Source organism: Octodon degus, unplaced genomic scaffold (genome assembly GCF_000260255.1).
Source record: "Octodon degus isolate 3935 unplaced genomic scaffold, OctDeg1.0 scaffold00112, whole genome shotgun sequence".
In the NCBI taxonomy this organism is placed as follows: domain Eukaryota; kingdom Metazoa; phylum Chordata; class Mammalia; order Rodentia; family Octodontidae; genus Octodon; species Octodon degus.
The window spans coordinates 7,547,085-7,569,986 of NW_004524688.1; the positions used below are offsets into that span (position 1 = coordinate 7,547,085).

General features: G+C 46.6%; 1 protein-coding gene across 2 annotated transcripts in view; it reads right to left on the reverse strand.

The window, feature by feature from the left end:
- The window catches only part of Rptor (regulatory associated protein of MTOR complex 1), a 427,093-nt gene that overhangs the window by 93,947 nt on the left and 310,244 nt on the right, over nt 1–22,902 (reverse strand). For both annotated transcript variants that reach the window (XM_023699242.1, XM_004639505.2), the window contains exons 10-11: nt 7,166–7,241; nt 3,860–3,961 (exon numbers count right to left, since the gene is read on the reverse strand). In XM_023699242.1, coding sequence (XP_023555010.1) covers nt 3,860–3,961; nt 7,166–7,241 — 178 coding nt within the window. The remainder of the gene's footprint in view (nt 1–3,859; nt 3,962–7,165; nt 7,242–22,902) is intronic.

Genomic DNA, 22,902 nt, shown 5'->3' on the forward strand with positions numbered 1-22,902 from the left:
AGGCTATGATAGTACATACCCACATTTCTATAAAATAAAATTAAAAAAAAAAAAAAAAAAGAAACTGAAGCCCAACATAAATTATTTTTAAAAAATAGATTGGCTTTTGGGGGGGATATAGGGCTACATATGTCTTTTTAAAACTAAAAACAAAATAGGTCTTGGGGTATAGTTCAGTGACACAGTTCTAGCCTAGTGTTCACAAAGTCCTGCCTGGGTTGGCTACCTAGACGGAAAACAGCAAACCAGACAAACAAAATCAAGACAAAACAACCTTCTCTAAAAAACTCTCAAATTCCTATTTCAGACTACCTCGGGATACATGGAGATTATGGAGATCAATGGCAGCAATCTAAATGAGCTGTTGTGGTTTCTTTTCATGGGTGCCAAGCCAGACTAATGATTACGTTGTGGCTGCATTAACAACAGTTAAAATAGAGCTCGCTGAGGTAATTCCATTTGCCTATTGTACAAAGACAGCACTCAGACTTCCAGCTTGGGGCTTGCCAGCAAAGCTGCTTTATGGTAAGCTGACTGTGGGGGTCTATCCCTGGGTTGTATCTGCCGACCAGGGTGCTTAGGAACCTTGAGGAACAGCACAATTACTGCATCTGATGCCAATGTAGACGACATGTATGCATATGTATAAGGCCACTCCAGGCCATGACTACATTGCTTGCTAGGAATAACTTTGCACTTTCAGAAAATAAACGAGTACACTGAGAGCAAACAGGGTTCTTCTATTTCATACAGACTTACACAGGTACTAAACTTTTACCCTATGAAACAATTCTTTCCTTGCTTTTCTACAGTATTAACCGGCTTGATTTTTTAGCCTGGGCCATCTCTGCCCACCTATTACCCAAGGGGAAGGCAGACAGGGAAGAAAGTCCTATGGAGAACCATACAGAGCCAGACGATCATCACAAGGGTATGAGACTGGAAAGCTCCTCATAAGAGTAGGGATAACTCCTCAAGCAGTTATCAGTAATCAGGAGTTGGGAGAAAAAGGCAATTGAAAAACTACAGTTTCCTTCCTATTTCTTCTTCCAACTTGCATTTTTAACAGGCAAGAAAAGGACATAAAAGAGTTTGTTGGGAGAGGTATACTTCCATGTTTATATTTATCTGAGGGATAAGAACCCAGCAGAGCCTGGTGAAGCCTCTTACTGGATCCCTAATATGGTCATCAGCTAGTATTTTTGAGTTTGTGGATGGAGAAAAAGTCACTCTGGCTAATGGGGAAAGTGGTAAAAATCTGCAAAAGCCTATGAAGTCTGTATTAAGATGCTTCTTCACTTAAGTACCATTTCCTGCCTTGCCAAGTAATATAGAGATAACAGGGTGCAGGCTTCGACAATAATAAAGATTCTTAAAACAAAGCCTGGGGAAGTAACAGAAAGATTAGAGGCTGCGTGCAGGCCATGCCAATAAGGCTGTCATTCCTCTGTACATTGTCTCTCTTGACTATCTTGTTAGTAAACATTTATCCACGGACCCAGGCTGGGCACAGCTGGAGAGAGAGCCCTTCTATGGTGATGAAGAGCCTGCTTCTTGAATATGCCTGAAAGGTCACACAGAAAATGCCTCATGTTCTCTTCACACTTACTTCTCTTATTTTGGCATCAGAAAGATGGCTGTAGAGGGCCTCTCTTCGCACAACGGAGTGTGAATTATAAATGGAACATTAATGCCTGGCACTGTGCCTCAGCTTTGGGGAGGACCAACTTCACTCGATTACACTGCTGAGATGAGAAGGTCAGTGATACTCCAGTGACAGCCTGAGAGGGACTGTGGAGGATGGCTAGCTAACTCCCAGTCTGCTTCTGGCCTGCACTTTCTGCACACATCTGGGGGCTACTACCTCTCCCAAATACCCAGGTTTGTTTTGTAGTTGTTACTGTTATATATTTTTGTTGTTCTTTAGAAAATCTGCTTATTTGTCTACAGCTCACCTTGCAATCCCGGGTGATCTTAAACTAATCTAGAAGCATAGAAGGGGAACAGTAACCATTTTTACATTCTTTTTATAATGTCAGACAAGAAGCAGTGATAGTATACAAAAAGCACCAAAAATATCTATAGTGAAATATGGCACAAAGATATTCTTTCTTGCCCACCTGATTAGTGATGCCAGCAGGAAGGGGCTATTGTTACAGTTTACATTTACATATTCTCCTTCTTCTCGCCTTTTTTGCTGGCTGGGATTCTTTTTTCCTTTTTTGTTATCAGGAATTGAACTCACAGCCTTGTGCTTGCCAAGCAGACACTGTGCTGCTGAGCTACATCACCAGCTCAGGTTGGATTCTTGAGCAAAGTCCTAGATAAAGAAGTCTCAGTTCTGTGGCAGGTGAATAATCTCCCAAGCTTGCAAGGCTGGCTGGCACAAGGCAGAGCACACTTAAGAGCAGAAGGGAGGGCTGCCATGTTCAATGGTGAGACAGAGATAAACTGAGCCTCTGCTTCTCAAATGGTCTTTCAGAAGCAGAGCCACTCAGTGAACATTTGGTCCAGTGAAGATGGATGGTGCTGTCCATTACAACGTAGTTAGCAGCCTTCATAAGAAAGTACAAGCCCTTCCTGGAAGCGAGGCAGATGGCCTTGGACAGGTAGATGATAAAACTTACGCCCCCATTTAAGGGATGCAGAATAACCTGATTAGTACTGGGGGGAGTGATGATCTTACCTGCTGCTTCATGGCACTGTCTCCCATTTGGGGACACTGTGCTCTAAATCCCTCATCCCCCGCAACCAGATATATTCATGGATATGGGAGACGCCCTCCCACCCCTTCTATGCTTGACTACACAGCTTTGGGCCCTAGTTGAACAGTTCCTACCCTCATTACACATGTGTTTTCACACTTCTAAAGTATGTTATTAGATCCTGGTATGACACTGTCCAGTGCTTTAAAAACCTACTGCATATTGTTCCAGAGTAAAATAGTTTTTCTTACATTGCAACCCAGCCCACATGTCACTCCCAGCAAATACATGCCCACTGGAATCCTCTTCATCTTATTACCTGGGATGTACTTTAGTATGCAGGTCCCATCTCATTAACCAACGAACAGGTGGGTGGGACACACAAACCTGACCTCCCATCCACGATGGGCTCACAATCTGCATAGGGAATGACAATCTGCATGTATGAATGACTGGCTTCAGAGAGGCACACCCATTTCTGGCTTGAGTTGTAGGGATCGAACCACAGCAACCTGAACCTGACTACTTTGTTGAAGCAGCCACTTAAAGAACTGAGCTAAGGGGCAGGTCCCCTGGCACACCCATTTCTTACATCACTGTGTGGACAAAGCCCAGGTGCAAAGGAAGGCTGATGGCTTCTGGGTCTAGGTACTGATTGCTCTTTTAGTCAACATAGTGGCTAGGTCAGGAAGCCCACTGCAGCGATTTATAATCTGTACGGAGCACTTCTTTCTTTCCTCATAGGACTAATTTACATCCTGTGTCCTTCCAAAAAGCAAGCAAAAATGCCAAGAGCCTGTGTTGAAAGGAAGCTCTTGATAGTAGCATTTCATCCATTTCTAAAGTATAAACGGGGGGTTGGGGGCAGCTGCAGAGCAGACTTCATCTCAAACACATATTTACCTGGGGCCTGGGGAAGGAAATTCATTGACTTTACCAGGAACGTCCATTAGGTCTAAGTATGCAGTTGGCTCCTTCAATTGGATCCATGTGATTTATTTACCATCTGGCCCAGAGCACAGCATGGCAGAAGAGGGGCTGGTGTTCCAGACTTTCATGTACGCACGCAAGCACACACACGTACATGCAGGTTGTCATGGATAAATGAGCCTGTTGAGGACTCTGGGCTTTGGCTTCTGTCTGAAGCAACTTACCTGCAGAACGATGGGCAGCTGCTCAGGGGGGCTCCTGTTCTCCACACCCATTGTGAGCCATACCTGGAATGCGGTTAGTTGCTCTGCAAAGAATGGGCTGTGCTGTGGGAGAAGCAGAGGAACAGTCATGTCTATGAAGCAACCACTAGCTCTGGTCTCAGGACAAGGCAAAGCTGCAGGGTGAGCAGCCTGGATGTGGGCAGCATAGGGGGTCAAGAAGGGGCTAGGAGGCTTTGGTCTGATCACCTCATGGATGTAGTCAGCACCAGTAAAGTGGAGAGGAGCAGCTGGAAAAGGGCATTGGACCTCAGCCTGGGGCATAGACTCTCCTGGAGTCCATCAGGTATCCACATGAAAATATACATGGTCTATCACTTGGGAAAGGTCTGGCCAGGTGCAGCCTAAAGGGTCACTCACTGGTACATAGCCTTTTTGAGTAAGAGAAGGAACGCAGGACTGAGCTTGGGATGATGATACATAGGGAGTCAATGAGATGAGGTGGAACCTGCCAAAAGACCATGAAAGTCATAGTCTGGAGGACAGGATGGTGTGGTATCCTAGAAGCCAGGGCGGGCAACATGCAAAATAGCATCAAATACTGGGTTTGGGTTGTGTAAAATCAAGATTAGGAACTGACCATTGGCTGTTTTGGCAACAGTGATCACCACGACCATTAAGAATGGCTTGGGGATGGGTATCTGCAGGATTGGAGTGGACGAGAATAGAGGAAAAGGGAACACAGAAACTCAAGTATAGATCTCTTAAGCAATGAGGCTATAGAGTAGGTTGGTGGCCACAAGGATCATGAATGTAGTTTACAGATGGGAGAATGAGGGCATGTCTGTGAGCTAATGAGGAAGATCCAGATGAGTACAGAGGGAGGGAGGCTGGGCCCTGGCAGGAACAGCTGAAATGTAGGATGCCAGGGTAGGAGGCAAAGGGAATGAGGGTGTATGAAACCCCTGGCTGTGGGAGTGGGCTGAGGGATGGGTTGTCAAATGTGACGGGCCGTGGAATCTGTCCTGAAGGCACCACTGGAGAGGCCACAGCGGGGTCTGGATACCACCACACTGCTCGTGCATTGAGGCTTGATTTGGGTATAGTTACAGAAATGTGTTTAGTGACAGAAATTCACCAAACTGTATGTTTAAAGTACATACAGGGGCTAGGAAGACAGCTCAGTAGCGTAAGAGTCTGTGTGGCAAGGTCCTGAGTTAGAACCTCAGTACCAAAAACCAAAAACCAAAAACCAAAACACCATTTTATATATAACAAAAAGTGAAAATAAAATTAGTGAGCTAGTCCACTATCTACATCAGGTGGCCCTTTCCTTTCCTGGTATCCCAGTTTGGCACAATCATTTCCACATACAGAATAGGCAGATTAGAAATGATGCAGTAAGATCCTTGAAAAGATCCTTGGTAAAAGTACCTGGCATTGAAATGGAAATGTTCCATCTAGAGGGAGCACACATAACAAACAGAAACTGTCTTATATAAAGAAGAGCAGGGTTCTGATCCCCCAAAAGCACAGAGTAAAACCATGCCTGGAATACAAAAACCCGTTTTCCAGACATCCATTTGCAGTGACAGGTCCCATCCTTCATAGGAGATCAGGCCCTAGGGTACTACTCTGGTTGGTATGGAGGCCAAAAGACAAAGGTGGGTGCAGGTGGCATCCTGCATGGGCCAGCAATGAGGTTTGTGATTTAAAAGGGGACACTGTCCCTGCTCCAAAGAGTTTACAGTTAAGGCTTTGGTCTAGAAGTCCAATAGGGAATACGAAAAACACTGGTGGAACCATGGGGAAACCATATGAGCTGCACTTTACAGTTCAGAAACCCAGGGCAGTCTGCAATGGATGTTAAATGCATAACAAAGACGGATGGGCAGACTGACATGTGAGCACAGTGGGTAAATGCTAATGGTAGCCCTAAGTGGTGGATATGAGGCCACTCATTAGATAGTATTTCCAATTTTACTCTTGGCTTCCAAATTTTCACAGTGTTATCTAAAAGTCAACCAATAAAAATGGATCAATAGGGGCCGGGGAGATGGCTCAGTGGAATAAGCGCTTCCTTGACAAGCGCAAGGGCCTGAGTTCAATCCCCGGTTCCACAAAAATAAAAATAAAAATAAAAATAAAAATAAAAATAAAAATAAAAATAGGTCAATATAAGACCAAAAGGACAAGACTCCTTGCCCAGTCATTCTGACCTTGGGGTACATCAGTACAGTTTGCTCCACATCCCATACCCACATGTGTACCTGTGTACATGTCCCTGTTCCAGAAGGTTAAGATGTCTGGGGTCATGCATGGCCACTGTGCACCTGACTCTGGCTTAAAGCTGTGATATGCTTACCCTGAAGACTGGTGTTCTATGAATGGTGATCTGAGCAGGCACATACCAGCAACATGCGCCTCATGCCAGCTCTGTCCTTAGCATATATAGGCCTCACAACTCCCCTTGTATTCCTGAAGAATTCCTCTTTAAAATGAATAAATTGAGGCCCAGGGGCCCAGCCTAATAGTTTGTGGCAGGAGGGCCAGCTTCTGGCTCTGAAACCTGATGGCCTCTCTGGTGGTATGGAGAAGACATGGAGATGCTAACCCAGTCTCAAGCTGCCTCATGTCTTAGTCTTGTGGATGGCATGGATATTTTACACAGCCACTGTCAGGCTGCTACTCTTTACTCCTGAGCTTAAGGTGCCCTCCAAATTCCTAAGTTATGCTCAGCTCTGGCATGGGTGACTCTTCACTGGCATTTGAGGGCAGGAATGGAACTTATATTTATATCTGTGTCTCATGTATAGCAATCATTCAACAATAAAAAACCAACAGGGCTCTGAAGAGGCTGCTGCGAAGACCCTAGGTTATAGTCAAATTCACTGCTGTGAGGACCCTGGGATCCTTCCCACACCAGTGTCATGACTGGGGTGGGCAGGATCTGGCAAAGTAATTCCACTGCTCTCACTGGCATAGTGGGACTTGGAGGTCACTATCCCTGGGCCTTGAAAGAGCCTGTAATTCACTCCTGATACCAGGTCAGAGTTTTGAACAACATTAAGGAAAACACATTTAGAAGATTAACACTTCAAGGTAATGGCTTTTAAAAAGTCAACCATTTCAAAACCTCACTCTGACCCCTTGACTGACCCAATCTTGTACAGCCTGGTTAGCTATACATCTTCCAGGCAGGGCACAGAACCCCTGATACCCTGGAGACCAGAGTACCACTCCTAGGCTGGGCTTTGCAGAGCAGGTGCACAGGGAGCAGCACCTGCAGAGATGCATGGAGGGACTCACCCTAAAGGCAGTGCCTTCTTCGATGATTGTTGGCAGCTGAGAGAGACAAATGTCCACAGCAAGGTCCCAGGCCTGCCTGGGGAGAAAACAGAGGGAGCATCCTGCATTAGTGCATGGCCCTTAGGGCGAGGGGTCTGGGGAAGGCTTGGAGCTTGGGTCAGTGTACTGGAGTTGTCCTGAGTTGACCCAGGCTGCAGACGTCACCCAAGGGGAGCTCAGTGCCAGGGCCAGTGGTGCTGGCAGCACACTATAACCATTTGGTTTGTCACATTTTTTCTCTTTAAGATGATGTGAGAAAAAGGCTTAGGAAAAACTTAAGAATCCTCGCCCCCTCCAGGGTGGTTCCTGACGCTGACGTGACCCTCTCTGGCAGGCAGCTTGCCTTTCCCCAAGCAGTGAGGGATTCTGTGGTGGCTGTTGGGCAGGATAAGATGTCTTACTGGAAGCAGGTCTATGAGCCAGGGGGAGGAGGCCTAGCTAGTGCCCCCTGCATGGAAGGCCAGGTGCTGTCGACCTGCTCCACTCCCTGTGTAAGTCATATTAGAGACTCCCTGCCATTGCTGGCACAGTTAGGACTCTGCAGACCCTTTCCGGGCAAGGGTCATGGAAGCCCAAGGGGATGCTGGTGATTCTCAAGGACAAAACACTAGGTACTGGCCTGAGTACTGGCCTGAATGGAAGGGGATCTCACTCTGGCTGGTGGACCTGGCTAACCGTATCTGGTTCTCATGGCACTGGGACCCAGCTTACCACACTCATGGTGGGCAACACATCCTCAGTACGACCTGGGATTATGCTCAGTTGCACCTGCTGGGAGAACTACAGTGAAAGACCCCTGTCCATACCTATTCCAGCTTTATTTTATTCCAGCTTTAAAAGTCCTCTGGGCACCATTCTGAAACAGTTCTGTGGCTCCAGCACACAAGCCCAATACAGAATGATGTATGCGGCTTCATGAACATATCCTCTTACATAACTGGGGGACAGGGACTCGGCTGGGAGCAGACTGGTTGCTCTTACATAAGGCTGTCTGCCAGGCATAGCTTCTGAAGAACCCAAGAGCAGGATAGACAGTGAGGCTCAGAGTTGCAGCCACAGGCCAGAATCCAGAAAGGGTTTTAATCTTGATGCGGGTATATAACTTAGGTGAAATTTTACTGATTTGTTATAAATTGTTAAATTTGGAACTACTTTTAGACTTACAGGGAAGCCACAGTTGCTCAGAGTTCCCCACCTGCCCATGGAGCCCAATCACCATTCCCATTAAAAATGATGCTGGCTGGGTCAGAGATCTCCACTGGGCTACTTGGTTACTTCATGCCCATCTTTCTGATGATGATCTGGGAAGGCTCCTGCTCAATGTCAGATGGCAAGTCAGAGGTGTGCTGCAACATGGCATTCCTGGGTTCTGCGTGTGGGCACCAGGTCCTCTAGGCTAGCATGATACATGGGACTAGATCCTCATTCCAGTTGCCCTTTCTCACTGAAAACTTGCTTATTACCCATAGTTGGTCTATCATGGGAGACTGTGGGATGCGTTCCCCTGTGAGGAGGTGGCCAAGGAACCTGCAGGGTCTCTCCCTTTTTCCCCCCACTTTCTTGAACTGTCAAAACCACAGTTGAGCATTTCTTTTTCTAGAAAACAAACTGAAGCACAGGGCAGGTTTGGGTCGACATGTTGGCCAAAGGCTTGCCAGTGAGGTCTTGAGAACCTCTGATATTGGCTCTGGCTTGCTTTCTTTGCAGAAATGACCAGATCTGGGGTTGCATAGGTGGCCACTGGGTGGCATGCATCTGTGACACTAGGGACAGCCCCATCACTGTCCCTTTAGAAAGCTGGCTCATACCCTGGGATAGCTTGCAGCCTCAGTACAGAAGTCATGCTGTGGTGGCCTTCAGTGAACTTACTAGGAGACACAGGGGTGGCAGGTGCCCTGCGCCACCTCCATTGTCTGTTCCCCCACTTGCTGAGGATTTGTTGTGCTGGAGGCCAAGCACAGGCCCACTGCTGGCTGCAGAGGTGGAAGCCTGCTGCAGCCCTGTCTAATTCACTTCCTGTCACAGTCCCCTCTCTTTCCCACTGCCAACCCTCTGCAACTGCAGTGGTAAGACTGAAGGAATAGGAATAGGAATAGGAATAGGAATAGGAATAGGAATAGGAATAGGAATAGGAATAGGAATAGGAATAGGAATAGGAATAGGAATAGTGATTCAGGCTAAGAAGGTATTTGCCCTGACTCATAACAAAGTTAGCTCCAGACCCAGTAGTCTAGAGGAGGAAGGAGGAAGTCAGTGCCTTCTCCTTTGCTGCCCACTGTGCCCCACAAGTCTTTCTGCCTCAGCATCAGCTCATGGCTCTCTGGGGCATTGGCAGAAGCTATCCTATTGGGGTGTTCTCTTCTTTGCCTGTGATCCAATCCTTGTACACAAGATCAGACAGGGAGATTCCACCTAAGTCTATGAGGATGGTGCTGCTGTGTGGAAACTGAGGAGAAAGGGCAGAGTATGGTCAGGAGCTGGCAGTAGGAGGGAGGAAGCCTCAGTAGGGAGTATGAAGGAGCTGAGTACACAATAACCAGGGATAATGGCCAGAATGCTGCACTGGCCTGAGATTGACAAACATCTCAGGATGAGCTGATACTGGAGCAAGACAACAGGGCAGCCCCAAGAGGGTCAACTAAGTGGTTCTTCCATTGCAGAGGTCTAGTTCTGACATCTCCTATGCCTCTAGGATACCTAGCTTCCTTCGTCTCTCCTGCCCTATCCCCTGGCACAATCATCCACTTATAGGAGCTCTCAGCCATTGTAGGAGCCACTCCTACAATACTATATTTCCATAAACCATCTTAGTGATATGGCTTCCTGCTGTTGATCCCTTGTCAACTGTGAAATGGCAGATACTCTGTCCCTCTTGACAGACCTCTTGGATTTCACAAGGGTCCTCTCACATCACAGTGAACAGCTGAGTGACTTCCTTGGGTACCTTGGTCCTTAAATATGGGTGCTGCCAATGTCAGTGTGCTGCTCTCCCTGTTCCCTGTCCTCCCTGTGTGGGATGCCCAGCTACAGCTGTTCACTGATTCCCCAAATGCCATTTAAAATAATTTCACTTCTCTTGGTGGATCCAGATCCCTGTTGCTTCTACTGCAGGACCAGTGGCATGTCTGGATTGGACTTAACATCTCTGGGATAGCTCCTGGAGTCCCTGGGTTCTACCACAGACTTATTAGCCATCCTATTACACTCCCTAGTCTGCCTGCCCATCCTCTGGCCTATCACTGCAGGGGGTGGAGGCTATTAGATAGCTTCCTTTCACGGGCCCCCTAGTTTCACTGGCCTTCCTTTTCTGGAGCTCTAAAAACATTGACAGTTACCACACTGCTCTCTGTCCTCATGAGTGTAGCTTCTTTGTAGGCTAGGTGCCTTCCAACTACTCCAATTTTGTGGTCCTTAGCTAGCCACTGGAACCTGGTACACAGCAGGCCCTCAAGAAACACTTACTAACTGAGAGTGAAGCAAAGTCAAAGTGACCTCAAGCAGTCTAGGGGCTGAAAAACAATTGACTGCACAATGAACACCTGGACCAGCTGTTGGTGGCAGAGCAGGCACAAGTCCAGGAGGAGGCAATGGCTATGGTTGAGCTGTGGACACACAGTGAGGGCCAGCCAGAGACAACATGATATTCAGCACCAATTTCAAACTGCAAGAAATGTCCCCCTCACATTCTGTGTGGCTACAGAAGTTGGTGCCCATGGGTGCGGTGATTTTCATAGCCTTGCCTTCCCTTCCTTGAGAAATATGTTCCTGTGGAAACAAAATGATGATGAGGACAACGAATTCCATTTCTGGAATAGCAATTTCTTCTCCCAGGTAATTTCCTCAGAGACTCATAGATTCCATGTTATTTTTATTTAGACTAATGATACTGTATGTTGGCAGGTAAAAGGGCACATTCTACATTTTAATAAGGACCAAAACAAGAACAGAAATGTAATTCTAAATGCAGAAGAAAAGTAAAGATTTAAGATGGACAAATGGCTGCTTTTCATTTTCTATCTGAAATGTATCTTACCTCCCCACTGGCCCCCTGCATAGCAGGCCCTTCTCTGTTGACAGAATTAAGAGGCAATCAGGAGATAATCCAAAGTGGCTCCACATATGGTCAATAAACAGCTCCCATATGCTCAATAAGTCCTCAGAATGTGAATGGGTGCTCAGCGGTGTCAAGGGAGATATCTACTCTTTGTTGAGACAGAAGTAAAGTCAATTATTGCAATTAAACTTTATAAAGATGCCATGAATTTAATCAAATGAAAAGTTTCAATTTCAGGAGTTAGAAATAAGTGTGTAAGTTAGGCAGTGGTCAGATTAGACGTGGGCAGTGTGTGTGTGTGTCCAGGCAGCTGGCTGCTATGACCAGCTCCCAACATGCACAATCTCATGACAGTCATGCCTTTGGAACCAAGTGGCAAGGCAGCAAATATTTACATATTCCCTTGAAGCTTAGAGCCCAAGTGCCTGCATGTCATCAAAACCATAGGGCAAAAAGAACTGTAAGCTATGAATAAAGTCCCAGCAATTTTCTGAGTCCTAGACTGCACTGTCTCTCCCACATATCTGATCTCATGTGGCAGGACCATTCCTGAAGGGCTGAGGCTCCCATAGGTCTCATCTCTGGGCAAGGTGAACACATTTCTGACACAGAGAAGCAGCTCCAGACAAGTTTACTTTCTTTTATGTAAAAGCCTGGTGGGACTGTTGAAATGAGACAAAGTACAGGAGGAGGCTTTGGTCATCAGGACAGTATACAACAGCTCTGTGGGGCTGACCCAGAGGGAAGCAGAGAAGGAAAAGAGACTTGTTCAAGGTACCGAGGACAAAGGCTGAACAAACAAAGCCGAACCTAATGACAAGCAAGAGCTAAATCACAGTTCCTGCACCTCACCCTACTCCACTCCCCAGCTCTCTCCAAGTGGAATGTGCTCTGCTAGCTTGGGACCCTCTCAGTCTGTATTAGATGACCTCCTTGTTCCCACCAAACTCTAAAATCAGGCGACAACTTTTTTCACAGCATAACTATTGTTTTGGGACCCTCTCAGTCTGTATTAGATGACCTCCTTGTTCCCACCAAACTCTAAAATCAGGCGACAACTTTTTTCACAGCATAACTATTGTTTTTTCTGATAAGCATAAAATTGTAGATTAAAACTGGCCACATTTTCTTGAATAAAACTGACTCAAATTTGCAGTCTTAATTTGGGATTCTCAGCTATGGACAAGTGGGAAAACGAGTCCTATAAAAACCTGAGACCACAGCGGTGGGTGCTCCGAGTTTGGCACCCAGGAGGAGCAGAAGTTAGGAGGAGCAAGCCAGAGATGTCTGCATCAGCACCTCCCACAGTGGAGGGCAGGGGCTGTTCTCTCAGCTGTGGGGCTGGGAGGCAGAGCTGGGGTATTTAGGAATAGGCTGGGGGAGGCTGGGCTAGCTGTGCCCAGTGGATCTGCACAGAGCCCCTTCCCCCAATTCACAGAGCAGGGACTTTCTAAGCTGCTGGCTGCTCCAATGAGTCACCAGCCTGGGTTTTCAGGAAACAGGCCTAGGATGGCAAGTGCCCAAGCAGTGGGCTGTAGAAAGCCTCCTGAGTCAGTGCAGTCTCCATCTGCACTGATCAATCAGAGCGGGAGGCACAGGTTATTACTGCAGAGAAATGTAAGGTTTCAGGACCCTTGAAATTGTGAGTGAAAGAGAATGGCTCCCCAGTGACTTTGCATCAAAAATTAAACAGGAACCGGGCTGTATTTCATCACTTGCTCCCCTGCCTGAAGCAAAGTGTAAATGTACATTGCTTTATGCTTTAACCTCAATTTTTGTTAGGCTTTGTTCCCTTTCCCCCTGCTAAAAATTCAGACTTTCCATCACCACCCAAGGATATAATAACTAGATTTTAAATTATTTACTCCAAATGCTCTTTCCTGCCTACCTTTCTTGTGTGCTCTCTGGGGATGTGCTTACGGTGGTCTATTTGTGAGGGAGAAGGGACCCTGAACAGAGTTTAAAGAGTTTTATCACCCAGAGTGATAGATTGCCCTGCCCAAAGCTCAGTGGCCATTCTTCAGTGGTGAGGGGCTCACCCTGAGGCAGAATGCCAAGCTGATCTTCACAATGGCTGGCCTTCAGGTGCCAGCCTGGTTGTCCCTGGGCCCAGTGTTTATCCCTCTATGAATCCAAGAATACTGCTGGAACCCTTTCCCTCCTTTAAGCAGCAGGAATCTGGGCTGTGGCATAGCATTCTGGATGGGGCAACATTCCCAGCCTCCCTAGATGATATAAGATGTTACCAAAGGACAGGATGGCTGTGAGCCTGACCCACAGAGCGTGAACAGCTCTTGCCTGCTCTAGGTGGCTTTCTTTCTCTGGAATGTGGCTCAGCAGGTTCAGGGGGACAGCCACCACAGGAGTGTGTGTATTGTGGGGGGTGCTGCACGGTCAGTAGGACAGCCACTAAGTCCCTGACACCATAACTGTCCAGCTTGTGCTGGCAGTGTTCAGAAAGACAGGAAGGAGAAGGGCTATTTGTACAGCTGCTGGATTCTGGGTTATGACTAACTCATGTTTCACAGATGACACCTAACTCCTTCCAGAGCAAGAGGAAAACACTCAACAGAGCATTTGCATTGATCAAGTGGCATTAGAAGGGACCAGGTGTGTGCTGGGGAAGTCTCTCAGACTCAAGTATTTATATGGGGTGGGGAGCAATGTCTTTCTCTGCTCACTTAGCAGATGAACGCTGTGAATGGTTTTATAAAGAACAATGGTCACTGTCAAGTCTGAGTGCTCATTGCTCTCTAGGTATACAGCAGGGTACCATGTCTGACTGGAGTGGCTTCTTGTTCCACTCAGTCTTGGCACAGGGGCGTGTGGGAAAGACTGTTTTTCTGTGGAAGGTTCCTGCACCCAGGGACCTCACAGGTACACCTCTAGGTCACTTGGGGGGAATCTCCCTATTCTGTTGTATTGAGCCATCATGAGCCCCCACAACTGCTCATGGATAAGAAGACTTGGGGTGTTGTATTCTAGAACATTCTCTCTTAAAGCTAGACCTTTAGATCCACCAGTGGTAAGAACTCTGGGAAGTGTTAAGTCAGAACTACACCAGCAAAAGAATGTTCCTAGGCGAGAACACAGGGGACTCTGTGACACAGAGCCCACTGACAGCCATCTATCTTGCATAGTGGGGCTTTCCAGTGATGGCTATGGAGAGATTATCTCTGTAAATACAGGGCCTTGGGAAGAAGCAGTGAAATGCAAATGAACCTCAGGTCCCAAGAAGAAAGTGGAAGTGGTATGAACAAGACCTTCTGTGTCTGTCTCCCATCTCTGTATGCATCCGCCTCTCCCTGAGGCTGGGACACATGTTTCTGTGGATGCTTCTGCCTCTGAAGATAGTGTGAGGAAGGGAGGAAGAGATGTTCAAGGAAAGCTAGGGATGGCAAAGGACTTGTCTGAGGCAGCCCAGCAAGGAAGCCACTGGCAGATACAGAGCCAACCAGAACAAGGGGATTAGCATTTAGATAACTGCTGACAGAGAACTCAGAAAGTGATGAAAACTTGTAACTCAGGGGAGTGGAAGATGACCACCTACCTAGTCCCCGAGTTTCTGTAACAGTGACGTTATATAGGCTGAGAAATTCACATTGTTGTACATGTGCTTTGGTCACAGTGTGAAGAGAGGAGCTGGATGGGACAGCAGCATGGCGCAAGGCCAGTGTGGCAGTTTTTGACTTCAGGTCAGGTTTTTCAAGGCCCCAAAGCTGTCTTGACTACAGGAAACTAAGAGGAAGCTACCAACATCCAAAAGAGAGGGCCTCAGTGTCTGCCTTGGCCCCATCCTACTCTCTTATCAGCTAACATTTCCAGCTTTCCTCTGACCCAGAGCGTTATTTGTCTCTGAATAAAGCCTTACTGGTATACTTAATTCCTAATGAAAGCAGCTTCAGGGTATAATTTTCAACATTTAATGAGGTTGACTAATGCATACTCCAGATTCATGCTGGCACAATCCTTAAAGAAAAACCATCCCCAGAAAGAATGTGTATCAAAGGCATGTGGCTCCTTGAAATCATATCACTTGCTATTTCTGTACAGAGCATCCTTCAGTGTTACTTCCCAGATGCTTCCCAGGACATAGGCAAGCCAGGCTGTGTCAGGCCTGCCCTAGTGGAAGCAACCTTCAGATCTTCACAGAGATAGCATGGACTCAGGAATAAGGGAGCTCAGGCAAATCTGCAGGCAAAATTGGCCAGAGCCACTGCAGACCCTGCCCTCCCACAGCACACACCTACCAAGTGTGCCCGATAAAGGGGGACAATGAAGTAGCTACCAAGTGTGTATGAATGCTGCCAGAATTGTGAGCACCAAGGGGCTCAGACTGAAGCTTCTGGCCTGGCTCATCACAGGCAGTCAGCAGGCTGCATATGGTCCACAAATGTGTTTCATTTGGCTCTCAGAATGTTTTAAAAAATATTATATTAGATATGAACATTTAAAAAATCAGATAATTATAAATAAAAGTAATGAGTTTTTGGCTACTCTTTCCAAATTGGATACCTGCTGCTTTGGGGATTAAAGCTGCACATGAAACCATGGGCTGGGCTGCCCAGACAGCAGAGTTCTGCCCTTACCAGGCCCACACCCTCCCTGGCAGCTCTGACCACTTGCTCAGTTTTGTTAGGAAGGCCCAGAATCTCCTTGTGTCTCGGACCCCTGTTCCTTCCCCAGGCCTTCCAAGCTGGTGAGCTATCCCCTCCTCCCTTCTCCTCTTCCAAGTCCTATGGTAGACCCACAGCGAGTGTGCCTAAGTACACCTACACCTGTCCCACATAGGGACATGCAGGTTTGCCATAGGGCCAAATGGCAAATGGAGAGATGCATTTGTTGCCTGTGAGCTGCTCTTGCTACAGATCCTTAATTCTTCCTGGAGAGTTCACCACATGCTCATAGGGTCAGGCTGTTCCACATTACTGCATGTGTCTTTCAAAAGCTATTCTTTTATGCCTCATCCCTCCAGTGGGTGTGTTACGTGTGTGCAGCTCTTCCCACAAGCAGCTGCTGGGCAGACACAGGATCCTTACATGGTACAAATGGTGGCCTAACCTACCCACAGTCTATGCCTGCTAGTGACATGTATGGCCCTTTATGTCAGAGCTTGACTTGGACCTGGATGAGGCAGACACACACTGTCAGGTCCTATTTGTTTTAATAGCTGTATGGACACTAATTTGCTACCTATTTCTCTCTTCTGGTGGTGGCTCCCATTCCAGGCAGAACAGAGCACAGGTCTGGGGTAGGGTGAATGGGTATCTGTGCTCTCAGCCAGAAGGTCACTGTGTGGCTCTGGACAAGACACATTTTTCCTTCCTGACCCTCCATTCCTCATGTGCAAAGTGGAAAACATGACATCTGTGCATGGAAGTGTGGTAGGTTCAGCAAGACCATGTGTCTAGATATCAGAGAGAGGGCCTGGTGCCCAGCAGATGCTCAATAAATGCAGATATCATCTGAAGCAAGTTCCCCAAACCTGTATCTTTGCTTCCTTCTAGCCCAGATGCAGCCTCCAACTGTCTGCTGGCTTTCCCTCAAGTTTGGCAACTCTTTCCTATACTCCCACCTGCCTGGCAAGCTACTGGTAGTACCATTCACTTAGCTTTCCAGCTGTCCTAACTTTCAGTCTTTTCTAGACCCCAGATACAATCAATTTCCAAACTCTGCCAAAGCTAAGAGAAAGTATCTCTAAAATCTGGGCTCTCATAGCTGCAGCCTGGGTTCATAACTCTTATCTTTCTCTTAGTCCCCAACCACTGCTTCCTGTGGGCTGTTCCTCCTGGTCTTTGCTCCACTTTGCCCCTTGAGAGCAAAGACCACAGATGAGAATTTTCATTTGCCACATATAGCAGCACCTGCCCATCAAGGCCTTTGATGAACAGGTCCACTGTATCAAACTCCTTAGCCCAGGGCTGGGGAAAGGACAGAAAGGACAGAAAGCTGGGTCCTAATGGGGACTCAGGGATCAGCAACACACAGGCACAGGGAGGATGTCAAAGGAGGATCCTGATCTGCTTACTAACATGCCAAGCTCGGGGTAAGCTCATGGACACCTCAGCCTATTCCTAGTTTGCTCCTAGATAAACTGGCCCTCCCTCACTGCTCCTTCTTGCTACTCACTGCTGCTGTTCCAGTCATATCCCTCCTTCCCCAGAAGCCCCCATGACTCATTTCTTATACATGTCATCCCTAGCTCAGAGAGATCTCTCCATAACCTATCTTCCTGGTTTTCATCTTCTGGGAAATCATCTCTGATTTTGAAGTCACAGATGCTCTTCTTCCAAGCCTTACTCTTGCTAATTCATCACTCTACACTGTGTAGAAATCGCTGCTCCAGGATCCATACCCCTCAAGAGCAAAGACCACAGATCGGATTTTTTGTTTGCTACCTAAACCAGCACATAGCAGCACCTGCCCATCAAGGCCTTTGATGAACACACAGGCATGGGGAGAATATCAAGGAGGACCCTGATCTGCTTACTAACATGCCAAGCTCAGGGTAAGCTCATGGACACCTCAGCCTGTTCCAAGTTTGCTCCTGGAGAAAGCCTGTGTGCTGAAGTTCTCCTCCTGGTATAATTCCATTTGACCATGTCCAGCTGCACGGTTTTCTTGCACAGGACAGAATCTGCAGAAGAGCTGTCAGACTATGAGGTGGGATTATAAACTTTCTTAAGCTCTAAGCCCACACTAAGCAGCTGCTGGAAGAACTTGACCAGCAAGACCGTGGGCTCAGGGCATAGTAGCCAAATGGTACCCAACTTCTGGTCACAGTGGCCAGACCAGAGAGCAGTCCTGTCTTCACAGGCCAATGGCTATAATCTTTATTTATTTTTTGGGGGGGAACAGGGTCTTGCTATGTTGCTCAGACTCACAGTGATTCTCTTGTTTTAGCCTCCCAGCAGTGGGATTACAGGAATGCACCACCATGCCCGGTTTCAGTGGCTGGCCTGGCACACCTGGGGTTCTGGGGCCACCATGGCATGCAATACTGGGAATCGAACCCGGGTCCTTGCACTTTCCAGGCAGGTACTTAAACCACAAAGCTATCTCCCCAGCTCCTAATAGCTTTAAGAGCACCTCTTATGGATCCAAGGTCCATGAGGCAGAGCATATCCTGATCTAGACACTCAAATACAACGTCAGTGACCACGACACTTCTCTAACATCATCTGGCTTATCAGTTCCTCTGCAAGGCTTATCCAGCCCAGGGCCATGTGGTATGCAACTCATGCACCATTTATTAAATTAGGTTCCTCTGTGATTAGACATTTCAATAATCCTACTGGCTGTGTGGTATTATATATACAGCTAAGTGTAATGTACATGAATTTTCAACTTGGGATTTAAAAAAAATTTATTTATATATTTGATACAGAGTTTTGCTATACAACTCAGACTGGTAATGATCCTCCTGTCTCAGCCTCCCTGGTGCTTGGATTACAGGCATACAATACCATTCCCAGTTTTGTGGCTGGCACTGCATGCTGTACTGGAGATTGAATATGGGTTCTTATGCTTGCCAGGCACTTAGACTGCTGAACTATCTCCCCAGTCCTCAACTTGGGATTTTAATAAGGTCTTTGTATATTATTTAAAAAATATCAAATGATAGCCAGACATGGTGGCACATGCAAATAGTCCCAGTACTTAGGAGGCTGAGGCAGGAGGACTGTTGTTGAGGCCAGCCTGGGCTACATACTGAGTTCAAGGCCAGCCTGAACTACATAGTACAATTCTGTCTTTAAAAAAGAAAAAAAATATCCAGTGAGACCAAGTCTAGGTATTGAACCTCAGGGAATTCTATTAGTTACATTTTTCTCAGGCAAGGAAATATTCAGTTATATCTTCTGTTTGTTTCCAGTTTTGTATTTATGAGAAATAATGCCTTAATCATAATGATTCAATTTTAAAACATAGTTTCTATTGTCTAAAGACTTAGAAAATCTATAGGTAGGATTTAATTACAAAGAGATTGTTGTCAGTTTTTACCAGAGAGTTGTCGCCCCAGTCTCCGTACCTATCAGGATTCTCTTCGGCCTTTTCTACAGAATGTAGACTGCAGCACAGCAGCTATACTGCTGATATAATTTAATATTCAATTTTTGTCATTTAGCATACATTTTTTATAGTAATGGATACAATTTTAAAGTTTCTCACATTCTTCCAAAGTATACAGACTTTAATTTATATCCTTATTTCTTTAGGTCTTGGGCAAGACCTATTTTTTTTCCAATTTTCCCCACCTGTAACATGTTCTGACAATTGGTTGTATTTTATGTTATGTCCACATCAGTTATGTTCTTTGTTTTTTCTCTAGACCTGGTGATTGTGCTCCTGGTGGCTGTAGGCAGCTCTGGGGCCAAGGGGATAGAGCAGAGGGGCAGGGGTAGGCAGGGACTACAAGGAGTCACAGAGTGAAGTCACAGAGTCGCAGAGGCTGGGGTCTTGCACCATGGACTGCAAATGAGCTTCTCATGGTACCAGTCAGGAGCAGGGAGCCTATGGCCAGCAAGGTCCCAGCCAAGAACAGCAGTCCCTGTAGTAAAGGGTGGGAAATGCCAAGATAATCAAGTTCCAGAACAAGTGTTGTGATATCTTGGCTACTTCCATGTCCAGCTATAAGGAAGAACCCAGGTTTCTGTCCTACAGGGGGGCTGACTGCAATGGGCACAAGAAACATAGCTGCACAGAAGTCTGGTGGAGGGACGCTGGCCCACTTGGAGAATGGCAGTGTGGCTGTCTGGTCACCCAGTTTCTCTTCACAAGGCTGGAACCTTCACTGCCCTTGCTGGTGGAGCATGGGAGGTCACTCTCCCATAGGACCACTGAGAGGAAGGCAGGTAGCCTATGATGGCCTTGAGATTGGTGGGACCCTGGTAGAGTACCTGCCCCTCCCCAAACTGTGATGTAGCAGCATGTGGCCCCCAGCCATTGAGCTTATGGAAACATTGTTTTGCAGCAGTACATAATGAGTACTTGCCTGGGTACTTTTCAGATTCGAATATTTCCATTTTCCATGTTATGATGCTTGGAGGGATTTCCTATTACTAATTAGAGCAGTATATCCACCAGAAAGCAACCTACAGTTTGTGTGTAATTTGTAAATTAGACTTTTTTTTTTTTTTTTTTTTTTTTTTTTTTGGTGGAACCAGGGATTGAACTTAGACCCTTGCGCTTGACAGGAAAGAGCCTTATCCTACTGAGCCATCTCCCTGGTCCTAGACTTGTTTTTTTTTTCAACACAACCTTTTCATTTTAGCACATTTGCTCCCCAGGGCCTTCAAATTCACTGTTCTTTTAGGGAGTCTAGGTTGTCATACGTTTTCCATATTTCACTATTCATTTTGGAGAGAGAGGCCATTAATTGACTCAGCAGTGCCTGATGTCTGTGTCAGAGGCCAGAACAGTTTCTAAGACAAATGCCTAAGCACTGGGATAAATGAGAAAAAAAGAAGCATAAATGTAAGGTACAGGATGAAGCTTTGGCCACATGAAGGTAAAACCCCCAAACCAGTGCCTTCCCTTCCTCTGCAATCAGAGAGGTCGTTCCCAGGCCCCTGCCAGGCAATGTGAGGATGGCCCAGCTCAAAAATATCATGTCTAGCTCTCAGGTTGCTGTTTCCAATCTGTCACCTGAACTGTCCATCATATCTAATTAACAGGACACACCTGCTTTACCTTGGTCTTAACCATCCAGCAGAAAAGTATAAAAACGAAGTATAAGAAGTAAAGCCATGGTGTTACGTTGAGCTGTAGGGACTCAGGTCAACAATTTCTGACATTGCCAGTCAAGCGGAAGACCCAATACTATTATGGACCTCTGAACTCTTCTAGAATATTTTGCTGAGTTTACACATCTATAATATTTAAATGATGGAACTTAATAAAAAAAAAAAAAGGGGATACAGATGAATGTCCATTTGGTATCTGCGTATTCAAAGTGGTTAGGATATAGTTACATTCTCTTAATGAATGGAGGGATTTGTTCTAATAGTGTTTGTAAACAGGATATCAAGTCTGCATCTTGTACAGCAATTAACCACTAGGAAGAATGTACGCAATGTATTAATTATTGAAAATGTCCTACCAATTTGGTTTGAAACTGTCTCATTGCTATTTGTTTCTCAATAAAATTATGGAAAAAAATAAACAGGATACAGTCAGGCATGCAGGAGGAGGCTAGTGCAAGGAACTCTGCTATCTAGCCCCTTTCTCTGATGACATCCCACTACAAGTAAAGGACATCTCTCCCCCACCCTGCCCCTGGCCCTGGCGCACAGGTTGTCTCTGCTGTGTCCTCAGGTTAATGGGATTCTTCCATTGATGAGGCTGGGGGCTGGGTAGCATTGAGGTCCTTCCAGCAAGATGCCTTATCAGGTCCAGTCCTACAGTCATTGCCATGAATCTCTGTAGAGTCTGCTGATAAGCTGTGCAAAACATTTTGATTTTTTTGAGGAGAGGAGATGTGCTTTTTGGAACAGGTTGGGGAGAGGTAGAGCACCAATCCTGTGCAGGAGAGCCACTGTGTTCTGCTTTCTGATCTCTGAGGGACCTACTGAAATGGGTTCTGGAGGTGTGAAATTTTTTCATGTACAAGAAACTGACCTGTGTGCTGCGGTAGAGAATCTGCAGGACAGGGTTTTTCCAACTTTGCTGCAGAAGGATGGCTCTGGGCCATTAGGACCCTTTGCAGGTGGTCATCTGTGATGATTCCCACTGACCAGGCAAGATTCCAGCCCTGCCTCCCAGCTTACCCTCTTACCTCCCTGGGGGGCTGAGGCCAGCACTGGTACTGGTTGGGACACAGCTTTTCTTCCTGCTTGGGTAATCCTGCTTATCTATCTCGGGTTCTGGGTCCCCTCACCAACTGAACCTGCCAAATACAGAATTAGCCTCAAAAGGAAGGAGGACATGAAGCCACAGCAGTGCTCTGCAGAATGGTGGAGCACAAAGGTTCAGTCACCAGATAGCCCTCAAGTCTTCAACGCATATATTCCCCTGGAAGAGCCCTGTGATGCTTGGGAGGTCAGAGTCAGGAGAAGGAAAGAGGTGATTATGCAACTATGACATGACAAGCCACTCCTTCTACAGGACTGGGGACTCAGGACAGGCTTCCCCAGGATTCTCTGGGCCTCTGTGGTCTGACAGTACCTCATGTGTCTAGCACAGTGAGCACCAATGAGAACCAGCTTTGGGAAGTTCACAGGGTAAGGACCTTGCTCCCAGGCTATAGGCCAGTGCTGAGAGGTGCTAGCAGCAGGACAAGGAAGGATCATGTGTCTCTCAGCCTGGCTTGTACAGACACAGTGCATGGACCAACTCCAGAGTTCAGAAGTAGTTCAGACCCACCTCCTTCCCCAATCGAACAAAGCTCTGGAATGCTAGGTATAGACCTACATTGGCCATACCAAGTGTTCCCCTTCCTGGTCCCATCAGTCCTTGTTCCTTGTTTTCTGCTTAGGTCTGGCCTTTGTGCATGCTAAACAAAAACTCTATTGCTGACTGATAGTCCCTGACCTTTTTATTTTGAGACAAGTTTCCCTAAATTGTCCGGGCCAGGGTGGTTTTAAACCTGCAACCTTCCTGCTTTAGTCTCCCAAGGAGGTGGGATTACACACATGTAACATCATGC